This window comes from Lycorma delicatula, chromosome 7 (genome assembly GCF_047948215.1).
Source record: "Lycorma delicatula isolate Av1 chromosome 7, ASM4794821v1, whole genome shotgun sequence".
Lineage (NCBI taxonomy): Eukaryota > Metazoa > Arthropoda > Insecta > Hemiptera > Fulgoridae > Lycorma > Lycorma delicatula.
In genome coordinates this window covers 148,480,469-148,505,257 of record NC_134461.1, presented here as the reverse complement: position 1 = coordinate 148,505,257, position 24,789 = coordinate 148,480,469, and the positions used below count along the sequence as shown (strand labels likewise).

The 24,789-nt window shown below is 31.3% G+C and overlaps 1 protein-coding gene across 11 annotated transcripts in view; it reads left to right on the top strand.

Moving 5' to 3' along the window:
- Positions 1–24,789, top strand: part of LOC142327940 (uncharacterized) — a 452,389-nt gene that overhangs the window by 199,238 nt on the left and 228,362 nt on the right. For 2 of the 11 annotated variants that reach the window (XM_075371344.1, XM_075371341.1), the window contains exon 1: positions 823–895. The exons of the other annotated variants lie outside the window; for them this stretch is intronic. In XM_075371344.1, the coding sequence (XP_075227459.1) occupies positions 829–895 (67 nt within the window). In that variant the 5' untranslated portion in view covers positions 823–828. Of the gene's footprint in view, positions 1–822; positions 896–24,789 lie in introns of those variants that run through there. 11 annotated transcript variants of the gene reach the window in all.

The window sequence follows — 24,789 nt, the reverse complement described above, 5'->3', positions numbered from 1 at the left end:
TCAGAAAGAAAACTTTTTCGTCATAAATTAAAGAAGATATGTATTCTCAACGTCAACTTACGTTGAATTATTCAAAAAAGAAAAATTAACCTTTTTTTATTGTTAGTGTGACCTTATTGTTTTTATTGCAAATATTATTTATTTTTTAACTGAGAAAATAACAAGTTTAAAACGAGCCGTTCTTACTTATTTTTTGTTAAAGAGTTAGTGAGATGTGCGGTAACAAATTTAGGTTTCGTATTAATTTTGCGCACGGTTCTGTTAACTTTTCGTTTTAAATGCTTGCATAACGGTAGTTCAAGTGAAATACAACAAGAAAAGGGGACTAATTCACTTTTATCCCTATTTGTTATTGTTCACATCATTTTGATTACTGTTATTAAAGGTCAACGTTCTCTACTTACGTATTAATTTTAGAATTGCTTTCTTTATGCTACTCTGTAATGCGGGTTATTAATTGTTTACTGCGGAAGTCATGATGCGGAAATATTGAATTTGTATGTATATATTAAGGTTAAACACCTCCCCGCACTGTGGGATCGATGTACTTTTTGAGATTAAGAAATAAAACGATTTTGTATCTTTTGAAGTTACAGTTTTTTAAGAAAAGAAATTTGTACGATAATATTTGTGTATGTATGTATGTATGTAAGTTTTTTTTTTAACATGATGATGAAGGAGTTGGTGGGGGTGGTGGTCGTTCGTATATAAGGGTTGAGTGGTGGGGAAGGGTTGTCGGTGGATGATTGGAAAGGGAAAGCTTATGGTAGGGAGGGAATTTCAAGGGAGCCGTTCAGTCGGGAGTCTGTCCCGAACCATGGGGCGGGTATGTTCTCTGAGCTTTGCCGGGAAACTCTACGGCGCGCCATCGCTTGCGGTTACGCCTTCAAAGAAGGTACTTTGTTGTAATATTTATCTGCGTGTTGTTCAAAATAGCAATGAGCTGATCGTTGTTATTATTTTTTATCGAGTGTCATGTGATTTATTTCCGTTATCTTTTTGTTGTCAGTTTTGTTATTAATTTATTGGATTAATTTGAAGTTTCACGCTTAATTATATTGGAATTAAGTATAATCGATGCAAATAACGTTTCATCCTGTCCGCATTGTAAATTATACTTGTGGAAACCATTATATTTTATAGTTATAATTAAAATAAATTTTGTGAGTTATTACAGTATGTAAATTATGTTCTTTCGTCGTGTGATTTTTTTCAGTTTTACTTATACGTTTAGTTCTTAATATTTTTTTTTTCATTAATTTGGCCGACCTATTAACATTTGTTTTAAATTTGGAAAATTTTTTGTGGTACTGTTAGGTACAATTTTTAAATTCGTATTTGTCATTTCGTGTTAAAACTTTTTTTATTAAATGCTAGTTATTAGAACACAAAAAATAAAAAGTTCATTTCAAAAGTAAATTTTAAGTTTTGTAATTCTATTTTTTATTATTATTAATTCACCATTGTAATTCAGTTATTTATAAATATATAATTAATATATAGATTTTTGGGTTAAGCAAAAGTAAAATGTATTACGTTAAACAATTCTGAAATTTACTTGTGTGTAAGATAATTACAACGAAAAGTGTGGATTTTAATACATCTAGCTGTATTGGTTATGACAAATTATAATGAAATTATAGTGTGTTTCTCGTTGTGTCTTCGCTCGCGCGTGTTTTTTCACGCGTTTTGTTTTTTTAGTTTTGTTTAACCCGCTCCAAAATTTTACTTAGTGCCTCAGTTATAATAATCTAATCGTTTTAGTTTGAAAAATTCTCCGTCATTTGAAGTAAATCATACTTTTTTGAACTATTTTAATTACATAATTTTTGAAATAAAAATAACCTGTATACAACGTAAATTAACAATTGAACAACTTTTTAATTTGTGGCCGTTTCGTTTTGGATGTATTTCGTAATGGATCGAGTGTTCCTTTAAATTCTATTTTATTATCACCTTGGACTTAGTAAACAAACATATTTTGACTAGGAAAACGAAATGGATTTAATGATAAGTAACAGTGGTACAAATATATTACTGGGAATCGAACCCGAGACGTTTAATAGGGGATTTGTTTCCTAATTTAATTCATTCAATTCAAAAGTTAACTTTCTTTTTTTTATTGTGTGCTATTTTACGGTTATTATTTATACACTGAATTTTTTTTATAGGTGCTCACATCGGATGTAGTTTAAAACCATTTTATGACCGTGTTTACATGCAGTCTCTTTGTGCTAGTTTTATATGAAACCACTAAATAATACGTGACTGTTATAAACGATTTTACTATTGTATTTAGTGCAATTTGTTGAGTTCATCGGAGCACACGTTGTGTGCGTCTGTTGTTTCTAATTTTTATTATCAATTTACTATTATGTTACAAACAAACGGGAGCTGTTTGTGTATATTTAACGTAAGAATGTCTTTTATACAATAAAAAAGTTTTCATTACCCGGTGCAGATGTTATCACAGCCATATGTTTCAACATATTTTCTTTAAAAAAAAAGCGTTTATCCGAACAATAATTTTTCCAGACCTATTCAGCTTGACTGTTTTCCCTCCCTTTTACTTGATGTGTGTGTCGGTATATAAGAGTGCTCTAATGAAAACATTTTTGCACGTTTTACACGTAGTTAATAAAATTTATATTTTATTCAAACTGTAGGTAGCTTTAATACGAAGTTTTAATTTATTTGGTTGTACAGTTATTTTTGTAATTAAAGAAAATTAAGTCGCATAGAATGTAAATATTAGCGTATAATGATAATTAATGTATTCTGCTTGTTTTTACTATGAAGGCGTACGGTTAATTATTCAGCTGCTAATTAATTTGCACAATCTAATAATAAATCAATCCTAATTTTAATTAAAAGGTTAAAATGAAAAAAAAACTAAATTAATTAGGCTCCTTATTTATGCGGAATTATGCTAATTTTCATGAAATATCTCTTAATATTTTGGTGGGTGTGTGCGTGCATGTTTACTCTTGGTCTTACGTTTGAAGAATGAATTTTCTTTATGTTATTTGAAGTTTAAAAAAAAAAACTATTTCATGGTTATTGAATAGCAGATGTTTTGCGTAGATTCTGCTTTTAAAGAAATGAAAATATGTAGAAGATATGAAAATATATAGGCTTGCTGTTTTTTAATGGGAATCTGAAATCTTTTGACTTTTACATTATAAAGTCATTAATTAGCTTTTAATCCGATTAAGTTTATCATTAAAAATTAATAATTTTTTAGATTTTTTATGCCGCTTTAAAAAAAGGTTTTTATTTTAATCTTTTAAAAAAATTAGTGTTTTTTACCTGCAAAAAAATTATATGGAAAAAAGACTTTAAACATCGAAAAAAATTCAGTTATTTTTATTAAAATATAAATTTTTCCTTGATGCCAATGTATATCATCTGTAAAATTATCAGGTTTTTATATTCAATTTTTTTTATGATATATTTTTTTCATTAAACTTTTTTTTTATTGAGACGGTGAAATGAACGATTTGTAGCGTGTGAGAAAAGGCCATGCCTGATTGGGATTCGAACCCGGAATCTCCTGATAACAGGCGGAGACGCTACCACTCGCGCCACGGAGGCCGGCTACTTGTTAGGTTTAAAATGTAAAATCACTATTTAAAAGTCAATAAATAAAAAATGAATAGTAAATATTAAAAGGAGATAAAAACTGAACGTAATTATAATCCACCTGTTAAAGGTTGAAACCTAATATTCAGGTGTTTGTTTAAGGATCGATGTATGAAGTGAAGTTTTTCAAGTTATCTCTTGAAGTTGATAAAACGGTAATTAAGTTACATTGTTAGTATTTTAAATACATATTTATTAATAATTTTTCTTTAAATTTTACCATAAAGATGATTAAAATAACTTTTCGATCGACCTGGTAGATTTAAAAATTGAATATTTCGTACCGGGTTTGAAGCAGATAATTCGTTTAATAAGGAATGACTTTAATACGATTACCTTGAAGTAAACCGTAATTTTTTCCGGTGAATTATAATTTTTTTTTTATTCAGTTTTTAGAAAGCGTAAATATATTTTTTTGGTCAAAAGGGGATATTTTATTATAACACCTTGATTTTCATAAATTAAACATTTTTTTACAGTCTTATTTTTAGTAATTTCATCGGGAGGAAATTGAATTTTTTTGTGCGCTATGCCTATTTTTGGGTATTTTTTTTAAAATGAAATATTACAGGAACGGAGAAAAAGAGAAACAGAAAAAATGCAATATATTTATCTTTATAGTGGAAATAGATATGATAATAGTTATAACCGGGTAGATGAAAACCTGTAGGCGATTTTTCTTTTTAATTTTTAAGCAAATTTTTAATTTAAATCAGCAGTTGAAATGTTATATTTGAGAAGATAAATATATAAAATGATCGGAAGAATAATTTTAAGTTTAAATGAAAACGCAAAATACTAACTGTTTTATTTTTATTCACGCAGTTATAGACTATATTTTTAAAAAAACCGGTTACGTAATCAAATTAGAATATTTTTCATTCAATTACAGCATTTATTATTTTCTAGATGTAATTCTGATCGTTGAGCAAGAATGCTTTGACATTGATCAGGAATTTTCCGTTTAATACTGTGTCGGATCAATCACCGAAATACAATCGGGTAACAATTTTTTGTGAAGTAATGTTGGAAAAATTGAATAATTAGTATAAATTTATTAAAATTAATAATTAGTATAAATTTATTAAAATTAATAATTAGTATTAAATTAAGAAATTAATTCCGTTAGAATTCCAATTTTTTTATAAATTATTAGATATTTCTTTTTTGTGGTTAATTATAATTAAGTCGTACTTTATTAAAAAGGACTAAAAATTGAGTAAATTATTAATAGCAAATTGAGTACTAATTAATTTTTTTTAAGGGTTGATTAATTAACACATAAACTTACTCGTATCATACGTTTTGTAGGAATACGTGGTTAGTTTGGAAAAATTTGAAACTTGACCTGGATTAAAACCCTAGACTTTCGGATAAAATGCTAATACGCTACATACTATCCAACAGATCGGTTTGCATTGCTGACTAACCGTATTCGGTTGTTGTACTAAATCGGTAGGGAAAAATATTGCGGTAATAAGATTCATCCCTCCTCTGATTTTTTGTATCTTAACGTTTTTAAGCGATCCGAGTTAAAAAATATTAAAATTTTTATTATAAAAAATTTGTTTGTAGGTTATAAATAACAAAATAACTGTATTTAGGATGTATTAAAGAACAGTTAAAATTATAGTCTTAAAATTTGGTGCGGTTACTTGTTTATTAGGGGGATTATTTTTAGAGTCGTGTAAAGAAAACTTTGAAAAGCTATACTGAAGCCTGCCATATTTCCAATAGGATTATACTTTATTGAAATTTTACTCGTTAGTTAAAAAAAAAATATATATATTTTCGTTTGTTTATATACATATATAAAAGTAGAATTTAAGTCATGTTATTTTTTTGTTTTAATCTGCCCTTTTAAACTGGTTTTATTATTCTGTTTTATTATTTTAAACAAAATGATAAAAAAAAGCCAGAATAATAAAGTTTTCTTTAAATAAGACGTTATCTGGGTAGTAATAATTTATCACAGTAATAGGATTTAAAGTAAATTCTGTTTAAAATCAATTATTAGGAATTAAGTTTTTGAAATTACATTTTAATGTTATACAAGTGTACCTTAGCTTAAACTTAAATTTTGTTGTTTGCACATTTTACAGTCTTCAATTTTTTACTCTCTTAGCAAATAAACTGTGAAAATTTTGTATTATTTTCTTTTAATTGTTATGTAATTGTTAAAATAAGAAATTATGAAAAATTCCAATATTAATATATTTTTTAATTTTTATCATCTGGGGACAAATTTTTATCATCGGTTAGGGCGTAAGCTAAGTGGAAATTGTCTTCAGCAAAGGATGTTTGAGAAAAAAGAGTAGAAGGAAGGATTGAAATGCTTACAGACTTCAGGAAGTTAAAAAGGGCTGTCATTAATTGATGGAAGATGCTCAGGGCTATGAGAAATTAAGATCGTTTAGTTTTAAACGATAGTCACCAAACAAGATAAAGATGAATCATTGTGGGAGGCGTTTAAAAATGTACGCTTCGTGCAAACATAAGGAATTTTAGCGACTTTGGTTTTTTAATTATTTTATCTGGTTTTTTTTTAACCCACAACAATGTGCGTTTACGATTATACAGATTGTTCAAAAAGTGACGCAACTGTATGGAAGAATGTTTCCTTCATTTGTTGCTGGTTTAATTGACGAAAATCGAGGAAGAATGGGTTACACAATTTTCATTGTCTCCTAATGCATTAGATACAGTTATGTCCAGACTCAAAATGCTTTCGCAGAAAAGTACGGTTTGGATGCACCAAACAAGTCCTCCATCAAGCGGCTGTACAAGTTCTAACATACAGGGATTGTGACAGATGGAGCCAAAAGCGATCGACCGAAATTGCTAACACCAGAAAAGTTGATTGACGTGCTAGCTGCATATTCTGTTAGTCCCAAGAAGTCCGTCCGACACTACCCAGTCTGTATTGCCCACACGGCATCGCGCAAGTGTTTAAGACGTATCCGTACCAGAATTCCTGTTATTCACGAGTTGTTACCGACAGACACTGGATAACGTGTAGTCTAAGTTTTTATCAGCGGTTCATGTCATCGGAACGGCAGATGGGGAAGAACTCGTCGATCGGTTTCGGTCTGACGAGGCACGGTTCCACGTCGTTGGATACGGAAGTGCACAGAATTCACGTATTTTGTGTACGGAAAATCCGCGTCAACTGCACAAGTCTGCTCTGCACGGACAAAACGTGGTGTTTTGGTGTGCAATTTCACAAAGGCGAATCTTCATGATATTCTTTCATAGCACAATGAACGGTGAGCGCTACATACATCCCAACCCCGTTGGGGAAGCACCCGCCTTGTGACGTTCCGGTCGCCACACCAGCCCCCCCTCCCCGTGTTCCATGCCCTGTTGGGCTTTAACGGGAGTCGATTATCGCCCTCTGACCTTTTACATCTCATAGTAATAAGCCTGGCTTCGTTGGGATGCCACCGTTGTAAATGCTTCCGTAGACATTTACATCGGTGATTTATAACTCAGCTTTGGCCTTCGCTGTAGGCCACGTCCGGACATCTTGAATGTCCTACATTGTATCCCTCTGAACTAGTTAACCTAGTTCGCGGAAACACAAACCCCTCGCCCAGTTCTAATTTTATTTAGCTAATTTCTGTGAATGTCTTGAGAGCGCTACATACAATAGTATAACAATTTGTGAACATTATACCTGCTGACAAGCTGGAGTGCACGTGGTTTCAGCAGGACAGTGCTACGGCTTATACACCCGCTCTTGGATCTGTGTTTTCATTGACAAGTGATTTCGAAGGCGTTGTGGTCCTCTTGGTCTCCTGATTTATTTCCTCTTGAATTTTTCTTGTGGGGATATCTTAAGCATGTGGCTTACAAAACTCATCCTCCTGCCGTTCCCGAATTGCCGAGCGAAACTGAACGATGTGTCGCTGCAATTCCTCAACAAACGTTACAGCATGTGTTTAAGAGCATGTAACATCGTATTTAACTATGCGAATCGCATATTAAGCCACTTTCAGCAATTATTATAACTTGTTTTCGCATAAGGTTACGTCACTTTTTGAACGCTAGAAGAAATAATAGTTTATTCTAGTTCATTCAGTAAATACTGCATTCGGTTTTTAAATTAAAAGCAGAATTATTATTTTTTTTTTTTACATATAAAACAAGTTTGTTGTGTTTTAGTTTAATAATTACTTGCTAATTAAAACTTGCAAGTATTATTCTTTCGAGGAATAGGGAAATTTCCTGGGTTTGATAATTTATTATATATGTATTTACATCAGAGCGATATAAATATACCATATCGCTATTTATAAGCGATCTACATATTCATCGATTCTAACGGTAATTAAGTATACGCTTTTATTTAAACAAATCCTAGAGACTTGCAGCAACATCTGAAAAGAAATAAAAATGAAGACAGCTAATAACTATTGCAACCATTGTTTCTGAATAAGCTACACTGTTACTAAATATGATGGTGATAATGCATATTACATGTAATCTAGTACACAACATTTTTTTTGAGAAAGACGAAACGTATGATTTTCCTGAAGTAACTAGATATCTCTTTTCCGTTCTTAGTTTGGAGCCGGTATCCAGTTGGTGTTCATTGTTCGTATAATGCGTACAGCTTATTATATTCATAAACGGTCAGGCTAGAATGTGTTGTTAACCCCACAACAGAATGGCGAAAGGGTAACGCTGTGATGAGGCCGTTTGCGTTAAAACATTATCGGTTCGGCTGGGCCTCGAGCTGTCCAGCTACGGGGAAGCCTATGTTAATAACTTTCTGCTCCGACACACTTTTGAGGAAATAAATCCATCGGTTAAAAATGTTTGTTTTGTGTGTGTTTATTTATTTTTTTACGTACTATACTGCATTGGTTTTTTTTATTAATTAAGTCTCGATACGTGAGGGAGGACTTTTAAAGTGATTTTTATAGTTTATTGAGTATAACCGTCACTGTTTTTTTCTTGCGATGTTAATGAATACATTGAATCTTTTTTTAACGTTAAACGTTTTACATATCGAATAGTTTCATATACGTAATGACCTTGAATTATTGGTACAACAAATAACTTAATATTCTCTGCGTACAATATTCTATTTGTTTTATTCGTAACGTGAATTTAATATTATTTTTGTGATCTTTAAATATTTTTTGTATATGTATGTAAGAGGAAATCCATAATTATTATTGTAACGATTCGATATGTCGTGTAAATTAGATGATAAACTGGTGCGTTTAATTTTTTATTGTTTATATATGACGCATGTTATTTCACCGTAATCGTTATCAATATATTTACCGCATGACAAATATTTGTCGATGATAATCCTTAGAAACGAAAAAATTAATTAAACCTTAAAAATTGACATTTTTATTCGGCCTACTTTTATTGATTTATTTGTTTAATTATTGTTCTTTGTTGAGATTGTAAATATTATATTACGGGATGGAAACATCTTATCCAGTATTGGATGTTTTCGGTTGCTTGAAAATTTTATTATGTTAAATCAATATTCGGTGGTAATTGATTACTACTACCTTTAAATACTTTTCTGTTTATGTTACAATGATATTATAAAGTTATCTTCAAACGGGTAATATTAAATTATTTAGCCGGTAAATTTTCTGTTGTATTAAACGTTAAAATAATTTATTAATACTGGTTGTATTCGGTTGTATTACAACAATTTTCTCTGCTTAGCATTAAGTTTTATTATTACATGACGACTTTGTGTATTGTAACTGCTTACAGAAGAAGGTTAACAAGTTTTAATCTGTAATTTATATATAAAACAGTCAGGTTTGTTCGTGTCACTTCAGTCTTATTTGTACTGTGTGTGAGTAGAGTTGCAAGTAAGTCTGTATTTGTTTGATGTATTGTTCAAATAACATCTTACACACGTAGTCGGTTTAAAACATTTTCCTTTGTAATTCGCTACAAAATGATGTTAACTGTTTAAATTGTGTTTATTTGCGTTTTATGATTAATTAATTAATGTTGGGTTTTCGTAGTACATTCAATTAAAAATACAACGAATACAATATACACTTGAAAAGATAATTACATATTTAAATTTGAAAGTGGAAGGAAGATTATGAAAGAAAACAAATTACAAGGGTGGTGTATACGGCTTAGTTTTTAGTTCTTAATAATAGTTCTATAGCTTTCTTTATGTGATATTATATTACATTCTTGCTGTTTACAACATATGATATCGAAATAAAAAAATTGCTAAAATAAAGTAATTTATGGTTATCTATTACTTTAAAACGTACACAAACAATTTTAAGAAAATTCCCTTAATCTTGGATCGATAATATGATACCAGCAACTTTTTTTTTTTGTATGAAAGCGCAACCCCTTATTTGTGGCGGTCTGCTTTTGTTGTATATTTTATTTCATTCATCTTGTAATTTTACTACCGAGATAAGAACATTCGGTAAACGGGTGATTATAATCTTTCTTAATATCTAGTTTCTAATTATATTATATTTTATTGCCAAATTTGATTTCTTTCCTACCGATAAATCCCGCTGCTAATCAGAATATTTTATCAGAGCGTTCCGAAAGTCGCTATGCAGTACGTTGTAGAATTGTGTGGTGGATACAGTTATTTCGACGTTAAGTCGGTTGTCTTGTGGATTCGTTGGGCATTGCTCAGTAATAAACCAACACGTCAGTTTTTAAGTTGTGATTTAACGTGTTTCGTTTATCGGAATCAATAGTTACGAGAAACGAAATGGTTCTTTCGGCAGAGCAACGCACTTTTCTCGTTGAACACGTCTGTCGTGGTGACAAGTATACTGATTTAATGAAGCTCAAGTTTTCTGTAAAATTTCCAAATAGTTCTGTTTCTCATCGCAGTGCAGTTCGAACTGTTATCGAAAAATGTCGGGCAACGGTTTTGTTGAAAACGCTGATCGAATTGAAAGACTACCTAAACAAAACGAACAGAAGCTGTTTGTTATTTCGGATGCTATGACCGAACGTCCATCGAAGTCAATGCGTAAATTAGCGCAGCCGAAAGATGTCGGACTAGTTACCGCACGTAAAGTTGTAAGAAAAGAATTGAAATTTTTCCCCTACAGAGTAATGTGTGTTCAAGAACTGAAACCGATCTAAAAGTCTAAAATATTGTTAGTGGTTTTTTGAACGTTTTATTGACCAAAATTCATCGACATACGGTTTTTACTGATGAAGCGTTGTTTCATCTTGCAGGGCATATTAATTCACGAAATACACGACTGTGGTCGACAATCAACCCCCTTGAATTACACGAAGCGAAAATTGTAGTGGGTCGGTGTGAGTAGAAAGCGCATTTTAAGTTCAATCTTTTTTGAAAATACAGTTAATAAGTGATCGTTATTGTGGTGTTTCAACAAACTTCATTATTCAGTTAACAAAAGTGGAAATCAATCACTGTTAGTTCCAACAAGATGGCTCCACAGCTTACACAGCTATTACATCGAGTTTTTTACGCTTTTTTAGTGAAAGAATCATTTCGAGGGGTTTGTGGCCTATGCGATCGCCCGATCTGACTCCCCCAGATTACTTTCAATAATGGACACCGAAACAAGCAGTGTATCTCTATAGACCACGCACGATTGACGGACTTAAAAACCACAATAGACATTCCAGTACATCGTGTTTGAAAACGGATTGAAACTTGTGCAGTGTTTTATTTATGTTGATGAAGGTTATTTTCAACACCTTTTATAAACTATTCCAGTTATTGTAATAATAAAATAAAAAAACAAAGTAATAATTAAGAAAGTTTCGTCGTTATATTTCCATAATTCCAGTGTACAGCAACTTTCCGAAGGCACTGTAATTTTTTGAGTTCTACGAAAAAGAACAATATCTTAACATAAAAGCAATCTCACCAGGCGCCGGCCTCCGTGGCGCGAGTAGTAGCGTCTCGGCCTTTCATCCGGAGATCCCGGGTTCGAATCCCAGTCAGACATGGCATTTTCACACAAGCCACAAATCATACATCTCATCCTCTGGAGCAACAATATCTAATGGTGGTCCCTGAGGTTAAACAAAAAAAAAAAAATCTGACCAGGCAGTTTATCATAAACAGAAAATTTCTTAATATTTTTTAACGAAAGGATTTTCTTTACTTTAAAGGCCACGTCAATCCACTTTAGTCATCCGTATATCAGTTCCTCTTGAATTTCTGTATTAGTCTGGCATTTCGATTTTCCCAGTATTTCTTCATTTTATCGGATCGTTGCTTCCTGATCTCGTCTTTGACCTCCACATTGTTATGCCATTCTAATTTTTTAATTTTGAATCTATTGTTTTGAAGCGCGTAGTTAATTTTCATTTTATCACAGACATCCTCAACCCTCAAGCCAATTTCTTGAAGATCCCTTTGGATTTCTCCAACATATTTTCCACAGGAATTTTGTTAATATTCCTTGTGACCATTTGTTTTAGAATTCGGTTTTCACGCATTCTCAATACTTGGAAAAAATGGGAAATCCTTCGTTTTTTCATCGTACTGAGAATCAGGTCGACTTGTTTGTAAAATGTTTCATTTGTCGCAATTCGCCAGACTCCATCCTTTTGATAACTTTTATTTAAACAAGTTCTGATGATTGGTTTTTCTGTTTTAAGTAATTGGTCCGTTTTACTTTCATTCTTAATGTGAACGATAGTCTCACAAGCATAAAGCGCCACCGGAAGAACTACTGTGCTATAATGGTGAATTTCGGATTTTATTGAGAGACATTTCTTATTGTATGTTTGCCAAGTTAGAATTTATGCATTTTAATTTTTGTTATTCTGTTTTGCCATGTTTGTTTTTCCTTCAATCTGCAGTGAATGTTTTCACCTAAGTATTTAAATTGTTCGATATCTTTATTTCTTTATTGTTAACTTTGATTTTGGTTATACAGAGGGAATCCATGGCCATTATTTCTATCTTTTCATAAGAAATTTTCAGGCCAATGTTTTGGGAAATTTTTTTCTAGGCCGGTGATTTATATTTTAACCTCTTCCATATTCAGTGCTTCCATATTTAGTTGCGTATCAGCAAATGCTAACATGTTATTTTTTATTGAATTTTTACCTGTTCCTATTATTGTTTTAACGGGATTTTCCTTTTACCAAATTTTAATTATGTAGTCCAGCGTAATATTGAATAGCAGTGGAGAAAGTTCATCACTTTGTCTCAATCCGGTCTTCATCGGAAAGGGTTCAGACATCTTTCCTGTAAATTTAACCTTTGACTGTGTGTTTGTCAATGGTAATTCTATCATTTTCGCTAATTTTGGGTGAAGCCCATAATTTCGTAGGATCTCTAGCAAAGTTGGTCTATGAATACAACCATATGCCCTTTAAACTCAATTAAAGATATAGATAATTGCTTGTTGTTTATTTTAAAGTTTTCCATTATTAATTGTAATGTAAGAATCTAGTCTGGACAACTTCTATATGGCGTAAATCCACCTTGATATTCCCCTAATTGGGGCTCTAGTGTGTTTTTAACTTTAAGGCTATTCTAGATAAGATTTTATAGGTGTAACAGCGTTATCCTCCTGTAGTCGTCTGGGTTTGTCTTATCTCCTTTTTTTGTAAAGCGAGTAGATTACACCAGTCGTCCAGTGTTCTGGGAGTTTTTCTTCTTTCCATATTCCTATCAAATGTTTTCTGTCCAATTCTACCAGTGTGTTTTGACTGGCCTGCCATATAGGACTGTCTGAGGTGTCACCTTGGTTGTGGGAATGGATTCCCGAGTCACACTGAAAGAATATTTTTTATTGGAATTTCGAAATATTCTTAAAGGAAATTAATAAACGTTTAATTTAAGAAGATAATGCATTAATATACAAGTTATTGCGCAGTATTTTAATAAAATTTTCCAGGGCCTTAAGCTATTCATTTGCTTTTTTTTTAATAATTTTTTTAATCACAATGTTATGTTAAAAGAAACGTCGCTCAGAACTAACTAGTTATTTTTTTCTTAAGATACAAATTTGATAAAAAAAAATTTGTTCGTTGTTGTTGACTTCCCTATTAAGTGTAGGCGACAAATATAATAAATGATTTATTATGATATACACTGTGTTCAGTATTTCTTATTGCTATTATGTATTCTCATAAAATTTAACAAAATCTCTTTCCCTCTGTTGTACTTATTGTTTATTATAGAGCCGGGTCAATATGGTAAATAGAATAAGGGACAGAATATAACACGTTTAGGAAGGGTATGATGCACGCTATCAAATATATTACCTTTATCTAAAGTACGTAACAAGAAACCAATAATTTTTTTTTTTCTATTAAGTCGCATATATGTTATTCTTAGGAATCGCTATGCCATTTTCCTAAATAACTTCTAACTATTCGTACCAAATCGTCTATAGTCATTAGATTATTTTAGATGTACGTTTGGGTCGATATACTTTTTTATGGTTGGTTTAGCGAGTTGTCATTCTTTATTTAATACTTTTGAAATTTCTCCACATTTTTCTCCATATCAGCTTGTGAAACTCTTATGTGACTGTTTCCTTAAATTAAAAAACTTTAGTTATTTTATTTAAATCTAATAGGACAAAATACAGTCTTTAAAAAAAAGAAAATTAAAAAAAATTCCGAGTAAGAATTTCATTCTTCTCTCGCTGTAAAGAATGAAAATTTCGTTTGTCGTTCATATTTCCCTACTTATGTTGCGTTCTATAAAAATATTCGGCAAAAATCATTCCAATCAATTTTAAAAAATGTAATTGTTTGAAAAATGCCCGAATGTTTTACTAGTTAAAAAAATACCATTTTTTTTTTTTTTTTGGTTTTTGATTGTCATTTACATCTAATTAACCAATTGCCTTTAATGTATTACGTTTATTTCGTTAGTATAGTACAGTTTTTACTTGTATTTTTATTATTAAGTCTGGTTGACCCGTTAGAAAATTTACAGGCCTCGGTGTCGAACACGCGACTTCGTTGTTAACAGACAAGCATGCTGTCACCAGCGGCTATAAGCGATTAAACCGATCCAACGGTTATCTGGATTAACGATCGGCTGAATATTAATAATACTTCTTGAAAATAAATAAATAAAGAAATAGATGTACGGATTTTATCCGTTATCATCAAATCTGGTTTTATTTGGAATAAGTAACATCAGTTTCGGTGCTATACACAACAGTAACGGACTGACAATGGTAGTGATATCGTTATGGTTTTAGGACGGCGAACCATTTTTTTTTTTTTTTTTTTTTTTTTTTTTTTGCCAACAGCGCACACCGTTGGCATTGCAAAGCTCCATTATTTTCTGTCCAGCTGTTGTAGCGGTGGGAAAGAGGAGAGAGAAGCTTTATTGACCAATACAATATATCTTTCTCTTTCCGTTTTTATCTGTTTGCATTTCTCTTTCTTCTTCGTTCCGTCTCTTGTATAGTTTCTCTTCTATTCTTTTTTACTGTTACTATAATTTTGTGAAAAAGAGAACACAGTGAAGGGTATACGATGAAGGGGAAAGCTTTGTTCGTTCGACACTGCGTTCTGGAAACGTTTGGAATGACAAAAATAAAAATACATAAGTTACATTTATGCGGTTTTGTTATACTTTTTGACGTTACGTGTTTTAAGCTACTCCAAAATAAAAATACTCTCGATTAACCGCAAAATTGTTTGCTTCATTGACCAATGTGTTCGGGTGGACTTGAATTGCTATGGAAATTTAAAAAAAAAAAATTCGTTCCCTTTTTTTTCATATATGGTTCAGTAATATTTTGATCGACTACGTAGTAGTGTTAATATTGAAGTAGAATTTTGTTATAGCTTTTAATACATCTTTCTGAGAAAGGACATTTCTTTTCAATCGTTAAACGATGTAATTTTTATGTTTTTAACTGTTTTCCTAAAATTAGGTAGATTTCATAAGAAAGCTACCTATCTATTGGTATATGGTACCATGATTCGATTTCCGAAAAATTTCGACATATCTTCGCGTTTCATATCTCCCAGACCCGAAAACCTTCGTCAGTTCAAAAGTTTATATATAAAGTTATATATAAATATATAGATACTTTTATATATATATAAATACGGTGAATAATTTTTTATTAAAAAAAGTAATAAGGTTACATAAAATTCGATTTAATCTCCTTCAAAGTACTGTCCTTGGCTAGCAATGCACTTATCCCAACGTTGACTCCATGACTGGGGGCATTTTTGGAAGGCGTCTTTCGAAAGGGCTTTCAGCTGCTCTTTCGTGGCCCTCTGAATGTCAGCAATGGTGTCAAAACGTTTTCCTTTAAGCACAGTTTTAATATTTGGGAAGAGCCAAAAGTCGCATGGTGCTAAATCCGGTGAGTATGGCGGATGTGGACAGACAGGAACACTTTTTCAGCCAAAAACTCGCGAATGAGAAGCGAGGTGTGTGACACGGCGCGTTGTCGTGCTGAAGAAGGAAGCCGTTGATCTATTTTTCTGGTCGCTTTTTTCGTACGTCGTTTCGCAAACGTTGCAGTACAGCCTTATAAAATTCAGAGTTTACTGTTGTTCACCTTGCAACGAACTCTGATCACACTATGCCCTCACTATCGAAAAAAACAACGAGCATGACCTTGATGTTGGATTTTGACTGACGTGCCTTTTTAGGGCGAGGAGATGAACTAGTTTTTCATTGGGAACTCTGCATTTTGGTCTCAGGGTCGTAGCCATAGCCCCAACTTTCATCTCCAGTTACAATTTTGGCCATGAAGTCCGGATCTGCATGAAGACGACCTTTCAACTCCGTGCAAATTGACACACGATTTTCCTTCTGCTCATCACTCAAAAGTCTGGGAACAAATTTTGCACTCACTCATTCATCTCGTTTGCAATTCATTAGTTAAAATGCTTTGAACGGATCCGTACGAGATGTTAAGGTCTTCCGATAGCTCTCGAATAGTCATTCGCCTGTTTGAACGAACCATTGTTTCCACGTTTTGCACATTTTCAACTGTTTTTGAGGTTACTGGACGTCCCGCACGCTGCTCGTCTTCAACAGACTCATTTTCGTTTTGAAATCGGTCATACCACTTGTACACAGTCTTCAAAGTTACCACTTTATCGCCGTACACCGATTCTAACATTTCGTGAGCTTCTTTGGCACTCTTTTGCAACTTATAACAAAACTTAATGTTAATGCGTTGTTCAAAATCCATGTTGCGCGACAGACACGATAAACACTACCTCACTCTAGCGGCTCTGGAAGCTGACTGGCAAGCTCGAACGTGTTACAACTTGTCCCTGCCGGTTTCAGTTGATCATGCTATTGGACAAATTACAGCATATGGATGTAGCGTCGGCAGTTGCCGCTATAAAAATTCATTCACCGTATTTTTTTATCACACCTCGTATATATATAAAACTTTCAAACCAATCACTTTTAAATTGATATTTAAAATATAACGAAAAATTTCGGTCGAGTTCGTTAATGGGCAAAATCGGATCATTGAGGTGGAAATGGGATGACTATTTCGAAAAAAAATATCGCTATACCTTTTTTATAAAATAAAATATCGAATTCTTTAATTCTTTGGATAAAGGCCTAAAACGTATCTAAGTCAAGTTTTTTTATATCACCAACCATTGGCCCAGGGGGTGGAAAAAATGGGCTTTCGAAGACAAAAAAACAATTATACGTCCCTTAATAGGTGCAGTATCAAATCGCTTTAAAGTTGTCGTTAGTCCTCTAAATATTACCTAAAACTTTAGTCTGAAATAATTTTTATTATGACCAACCCTTACGGCATGGGATGACCAAAACGTTGCTGGAATTGTAAGAAGATGGGCTTGTATGCTAAACACGTGTAATTTTTTTCACAGAACCATTTTCGTATTAAGTAAATTTGAAATTTTTCTTAACTTTAAGATGGAAATATTTTTTATTTCCTACACCGGTGAAATCTACCTCTGCCTTCCGGTATGCCGAAAGGGATTTTTTTCATTAAAGATTTTCTTTTTGTCGTTAATGACTTTAGTTTTTTTTTCTTCTTTTCTTTTATTTCTTTCTTAATTTACAATTATCAAGTTTCTGATTATTTCGGAAGGTGAGGAAATTCATACTACTCATTTGTAAGTTTTTCGAATGTATAGATTTTTTATAAAATTTTTTAATTAAGTTAATACAATAAACATAAATAGTTCGTTATATTATTGGGTACAGGTTGATCGGAAAGATAAGCCTATTGTGTGGTGAGATCTTTCCGCATTATGCGTATTACTTTTGTTCTTGAAAACGTTAGTTATTTTTTTTATGATATTTCTCACGTTTTATTCAGAGCATGTTATACGAACCATTTTTGTCTTTTTAAGTTACGTAAATTGACGTCTAAAATAATTCCAAAAAATTTAGACTTTGCGTTTTCGTATAAATGCATTGTCGTATTGTTTTATTATTAAGATAAAAAAAAAATATGGAATATTTTTGACTGGACGTAACTTGAGATTGAAATATTTTCGGACCTTGTTCATATGAAATTTTTCCATATTCAGACATCCGTCTGCAAAGTTTTTTAGGTGCTTTCTAAAACACCTTTATACAGTATGTGGTCCTAATAATAAATAATTGTAATATTTTTCTTATTTTTATTGATTCATAATTTATATTCACTTATTTTTTTGTTGTATATATATATATAGATAGCAAAACTTGTATTTGTAATAATTTCGTATAATAAATTAAGAATATTTTTTATCGAAGATTATTGATTTAGTGTAGGATTGATATAATAGTAATAGTGATGTATGATAGAACTGAAAATTTCTATTTTTATTATTTAATTAACTATTGCATATTAATTATTTTAGCATTGCATATTTATAGTTATTTAACTGTTGGATAAAAGTTGTGTAGTTGTTTTTTTAATCGATTAATGATTACTGTTAACCGAACATTATTGTAAGTATTATTTTGATATATTCTCTTCAAATATATTCAAGAATTTTTAAATGAATTTAAATATTGATGAACGTAATATTTCACATCTCATTCTCAGTTTAAAAAAATAAACGTATTGTTTAAAAAAAATCTACAGATCCGGTTTACGGAAAATTTTACCATATTTAGTTTACTTGCCGTAAATTTAAAGGTATAAAATGAAACTTATTTGTTCCCAAAAATGTCATGGCAATTCTTAGAAATAATTAAGACCTCTTTGTAAGCTTATTAGGAAAAATGAGAAATCAACTGAGTCGCTTGTCGTCTTTTTCTTAATACACATCGAATATACTGTTCACCTGACAGGATTCTAATCCTATTGAAATGCAGACGACACTTTCACTCTACAATAAAAAATGGTATTTAATGTTAATTATTTTCAGAGAAAGCAGCTATAAAACTTCTTTGTTTTATAAAAATATATTCTGATGGATTGTGTAAAATAACAACTTGAAAGTAATAATAAAAAATTCTTAGAAGTTGAGTGGCTTATAGAATGTTTTGAATGTATGCGTCCGTGTAAGAACTGTAGATTTAATTTGTTTTAAGGAAAAAAATGTTGGTTTTATGTAACGATTCAGTTTTTATTTTTAATTTTAATGATTTTCACAAGGGTTGTGTATTTAATTTAAACTGACCTCAGTGTGTGAATTAGGCTGTTAAATTAATTATTCAAGATCTATAATTACCGGAAATGCGTGTTAATTTTTATTTTATATATATATTTTGTAGATATTAATATTTAAATTGGTTTGATTTATTTTATTTCACCTGTAGTAATACTGTAATTGCTCATTTATTTATCTGACGGGGTAGATAAGCCGTGGCGGGTGGCAAAATAGCCTTTCGACCGGAGCTGTTAGTTTTAGTTTAGTTTATTTATAGAAATTATTATTTCAGTTCTTTTTTCTTTGGATATGTCTCTTTCTCTCTCACTCTCTCTCTCTATCTCATTCTCCTCAGTTATATCGATCTGGTTGTGACTGCAATAACAATTTTACTTAGAAATACCGCATGATGTATGCATAAAAAAAACTTTTAGCTTGCTTATAACGTTATACGTAACTAATAACCTCTGTATATCTACATTATAATATTTTAAGGATTTTTTTTCAATTTTATTATTCATACATACATATATATATATATATATATATATATATATATATATATATATATATATATATATATACTTTGCTTATTACATAATACATAATTCGAATAATTAATTCCATTTATTGGGTTTGGCAGGAAAGTAATTTCGGTTTTCACAAATAGATAACATTATAATAGATAGATTATTTTCGTATATTTTACTTTTTTATTTCCTTAGAAGCAAGAAAGCTGCTGAGGCTCACAAAGGAGTATGAAGTTTATTGTATTGTTGGCTAACAGAACGTCTCAGAATCGGTTTAAAAGATTCCGGAAACGATTCTGGAAACTTCTCACTCGAAGATGTCTGATGTTCTGGTTGTCCTACTGAACTCTATGAAGACCAAATCAAAGCCGTAAGTGAATAGGATCGTCGCGTACACGTAAATGTGCGCGAGATTGCAGAGAGGTTAATTGTATCACACACAACGATTGAAGATCACATCAAATGTTTTGGACTCAGGAATCTCGATATTTGGGTTTCGCTGAATTGAAAGAGATTTACTTCACTCAATATTTGTGATATGCATATCAAACACAATGAAATCGACCATTTTTTTGAAATGAATCATCACTGATGATGAAAAATGGATAGTCTACGATAAATCAATCGAAAACGATTACGATCCAAACGTTATGAACTAGCATAAGCCAGTTCGGAAAGCTGGTTCCAAAAAAGATCACGTCAATTCGGGGATTACTAATTTGTTGTGTATTTTGAGTTTCCTTCTTTTTACTGTTTAGACTTCCGGAATTACTGTTCAGGTATTACTTCAGGGGATTATACGTATGAGTGTAAATGAAGTGTAGTCTTGTACAGTCTCAGTTCGAATATTCCTGAGATGTGTTGTTAAGTGAAAACCAACCACCAAAGAACACCGGTATCCACGATCTAGTATTCAAATCCGTGTAAAAATAACTGACTTCACTAGGACTTGAACGTTGGAACTCTTGACTTCCAAATCAGCTGATTTGGGAAGACGCGTTCACCACTAGACAATCCAGTGAGTTTGTAATTTTGTGCTGCTTCCAAGGAATCAAACGATCAGTTCAGTAACGATCAGTTTACTGTCAGTAACTAATGAAACTAGTGGAAGCGATCAAAAAAATTAAAAAAACGGCCATAATTGGTAAATTGCAAAGGAATCGTATTCCACCAAGACAGTGCAATACCTCTCATTTTTGGTAAGTCGATAAAAATTATTGGAGCTTGGTTTGGAAGTAATGTTTCATCTCCCATACAGCCCTGACCTTGAACTATCGGATTACCGTTTATTTCTAAGTTTGGAAACTCTTTGAATGGTAAAACTTTCACTAATGATGATGATCTGAAATCGCACTCGATTCAGATTTTTGCTGATAAGGACCTGAAGTTGTACGAGCGCGAAATCAGGAATTGCCAGGAAGATGGCAAAAGGTTAGGAACAAAAAGGAAAATTGATTAAATTGAAGTTTATTCTTTGTATAAAAAAAATTTGAGTTTTATTTTACGTTACATAACCGAAGTTATTTTCTTGGCCTTCCACATAATTTGTAATGACTCAGATTTTTGGAAAATTGTTAAATATTTGGTGATCCACGGAAAAATGATAGATTAATCAGTATTTATGTAAATACCGTATTTACTTTACTGTATTATACAGTATTTATGTATATTATACGGTACTTTTTGTACCGTATAATATACATTTTTATTTTTTACTATTAATCGTTACTTTTTTCTATTATCTTTTTCAGCCCTATTTGCTGTATTATTAATTGCATGTACATGTAAAATGGAAATTGACGGTTTTTAAAATTTATTTAAATGCTATTTAGAATATATTAACAACATATATGTAGTTGTAAATGTATGTTTCTGTTATCGCTGTGGTTTATACGGGCAGAGTGTAGTGAATTAAAAAGGTCGTATACTGGTTGCACGGCAGGTTTTAAGTTTTTCAAAAACGGAACAACCGTAATAGCTGCCGATCCGATCGTATTCGTCGTTCTCGTCCTTTAGGAGTTTTTTTTACGATTGTGTGTTTGTGTGCGAGTAGTGACTGGCGCTGCCGTGCAACCCGCAGTGCCGAATACACGCAATCTGTTATTCCTGCATTCCCCGTTCTATATATACATCATTCTTTCCCTTGTTTTCCCTTCCTTCGACCGTTCTAAAATTTTGTGTTTGTTACTGTTCGGTTGTATTATTGGAAAATAGGAAAACGAGTAGACGATTTTAGATAAGGGTAGTTTAATTCACATTGATATCTGTAGTATTTCTTTTCTTATATATTTTTCTCTTCCCCCTCGATTAAAATAAATTACGAATTATTTAAGTTTGTTTGTGGATTTAAAAATTTTAAGATTATTACCGTACGGTTTAACTCTGTGATTAATGCGTGCTCTGGAATGTGGTAAAAGAAGCACTGATTTTATGTTTTAGCAGTTATATTTCTCCCTCGCATTGCTTTCTTTATTGCAGCAATAATTAATTTAACGTAGACATGATATTTTTACATAAGGTTCCGTATAAAATTATTATGTTCCACTGGTCGGTTATTAACCGTGATTATTTTTGATGAATCACGCATCTCTTATTCGGTTCCTATAATTGAATTGGCTTAGATTTTATCGGTTTACCATGCTTTGACGCATTTTGACCGATTAAAATGTATTAGATTCTCTGTTTATTATGTAAAGAAATTTAGGTCTACTTAGAGTTTTTTAAAAATTTATTAGTTAAAATATATATAAATTCACTAATCTCCTAGACCCAGGGGTCGGCAACCTGCGGCTCTTTGGATGTAAAGCTCTATAGTTCCATACGTAAATATTATTTATTTTATAAAAAAAAAAAAAAAAAACATTTAAAAATCGTTCTGAATCGATTAACGAGGATTAGGCACCGGTTCTATCGCTTTGCCACTTGTACACGCTTTTAACCGCACCCCTCCCCCGTGACACGCGTCGTCAGTCCGTCAGAAGCTCTCGAATGACGCCGTCGTCGGTTGTTTCTATGTAGTTTTTAATTCGCTTTCGACGCAAGACAATTTGGCGTCTTCACCAGTGCTTTGGCTGTGACGTATAGTTTGTTGTTTCAAGTAAAAGAGTTAGAAGCGAATATCTTCTCAAAGTTATGTATGTACATATATATAATAATAATAATAATAAAACCGAAGTAAAGATAGGTAACATAATAAGTATTATATTTTAAAAATACATATTATACATATTTTTTTCCAAATAAGATACCTAACTACTTTTTTGAAGTCAATAAGAATTGTCAAAAAAGAAACAAAGTAGTACTACTTTTGGATATTACCGCGAAAGTGTTTTTATTAAAATATATATTTAATAAATTACCTATTTTATTATTTTTCTATTTTATAGCTTTTATTATGTAAAAATTAGAGTTATAATAATAATTATAAGTGTAAGTACCTATAAATTGTTAAACCTATTTTCGAAAAAATTTTGTGGCTCCTTAAAAACTTTGAAATTTTGTAAATTGTAATTTTTGACTGTTCTGACTCAAAAGGTTGCCGACCCCTGTCCTAGACCAATTTGAAAATATAACGATTTTAAAAGTTTAGTAATAATTTGAGTTTATATAAAGCTGGATGAATTAACTGTGGTCATTCAAAAGTTGTGCATTAAAAATAATTTCTACCTCGATGCATTTACGTAATTAAAATTTTATTCGATATTAATCAAGATACATACGTTTACTTATTTTTTTATTTTTTATTTAAATACGAGTATACTCTCTGTTCTCTTTGTGCCATGTCTTTTATCATGTTATACAATTAAAGCCCTCTAACAGTATTATGTTCTTATCCGGGTGATAATTTCCCGTTCTACTAAGGGGTGTCGATGGAATAAGTGTTCGCTGCCCGTAGAGGACCTAAAACTTTCTCTGGATGGGTTTATTTGTCTCTTATTCGAAGGTAGATTTTTCTTACCGTCTTTTCTTTAGCCACGAACCTTTTTTCAAATTTTTCTGTACTATCAATTTAGATCTGTTCGTGGTAAATTCATATTGAAGTCGAGAACTGGTTGTGGAGCGACTCCCCAAGACTTTTGTTTTCGGTCCGGTACAATAAACCAAACGGGTAAACTGCTTATTTAGTAAAGCTTAACTTGTTAATTATTTTTAAAATATAATAGTCTGAATGTAGCTTTCGGGAATTTTATTTTAAAATCTTGAATTTCATTATTCAAGATAGTTTGTTTTTCTTTATATTTTTTTTAATGTAATTTTTAATTTATTGTTTAAGTAAGCTTTCTTTGTAAAATACAATTTTATTAAATAAAAATATGAATAATAAATCAACTCGTTGGTTTTATACAGCTTTTATTTTGTTTTAGGAACTAATCGTTTGGAAGACGTGACATTTTTTCGTTAAATTTATAAGTAGTATCTTTTTCTTTTATATTTTCGTATCGAAACATATTTTCCTAAGTTATTGAAACGTGTGTAAAAAGGTTAGATATTTGCTTCAATTCATGAGTTACAATAAAAAGATTTAAAGGAATAAAGCATTATTTCTGAAAATAGTTTGAACTGAAATATAAAGTATTGTGTAAAGGTATAGGTAAGATTGAAAGGGAAGGTAAGAAGTAGAGATTGCTTTACGAGGCAGTGGCCCGGTCGAGGACCTTAAGGGATATATGAGACCAGCAGTAAGAGAGAAATATCGTATAAATCTGTATCGTTCGTTGTACTTTGCAGTATTTTATCTTAGATTTTCTGCTTCTTGTTTTTTTCACATATTTTTGTTCACTTTCTATAAAATAAAAAGGTAACTTTGCATAATTTAACCCTGTTATTTTTTTTTCTTTTTTTTACAATTTATGCATCCTTACTTCTATTTTTGCCGATTTGAAAAAAAAATTTCAAAACGTTTTTAACGTAATTTTATTTTCACGCCATTTTAGTATTACAATGTAATTTCATGTTTATTATCAATAATAACTGATTTGACTATTTAGTTTAAAAATTAATTTCTTATGAATGGTGGGTGTGTGTATTTATATATATATATATATATATATAATTTTTTTTTTTTACAATGTAA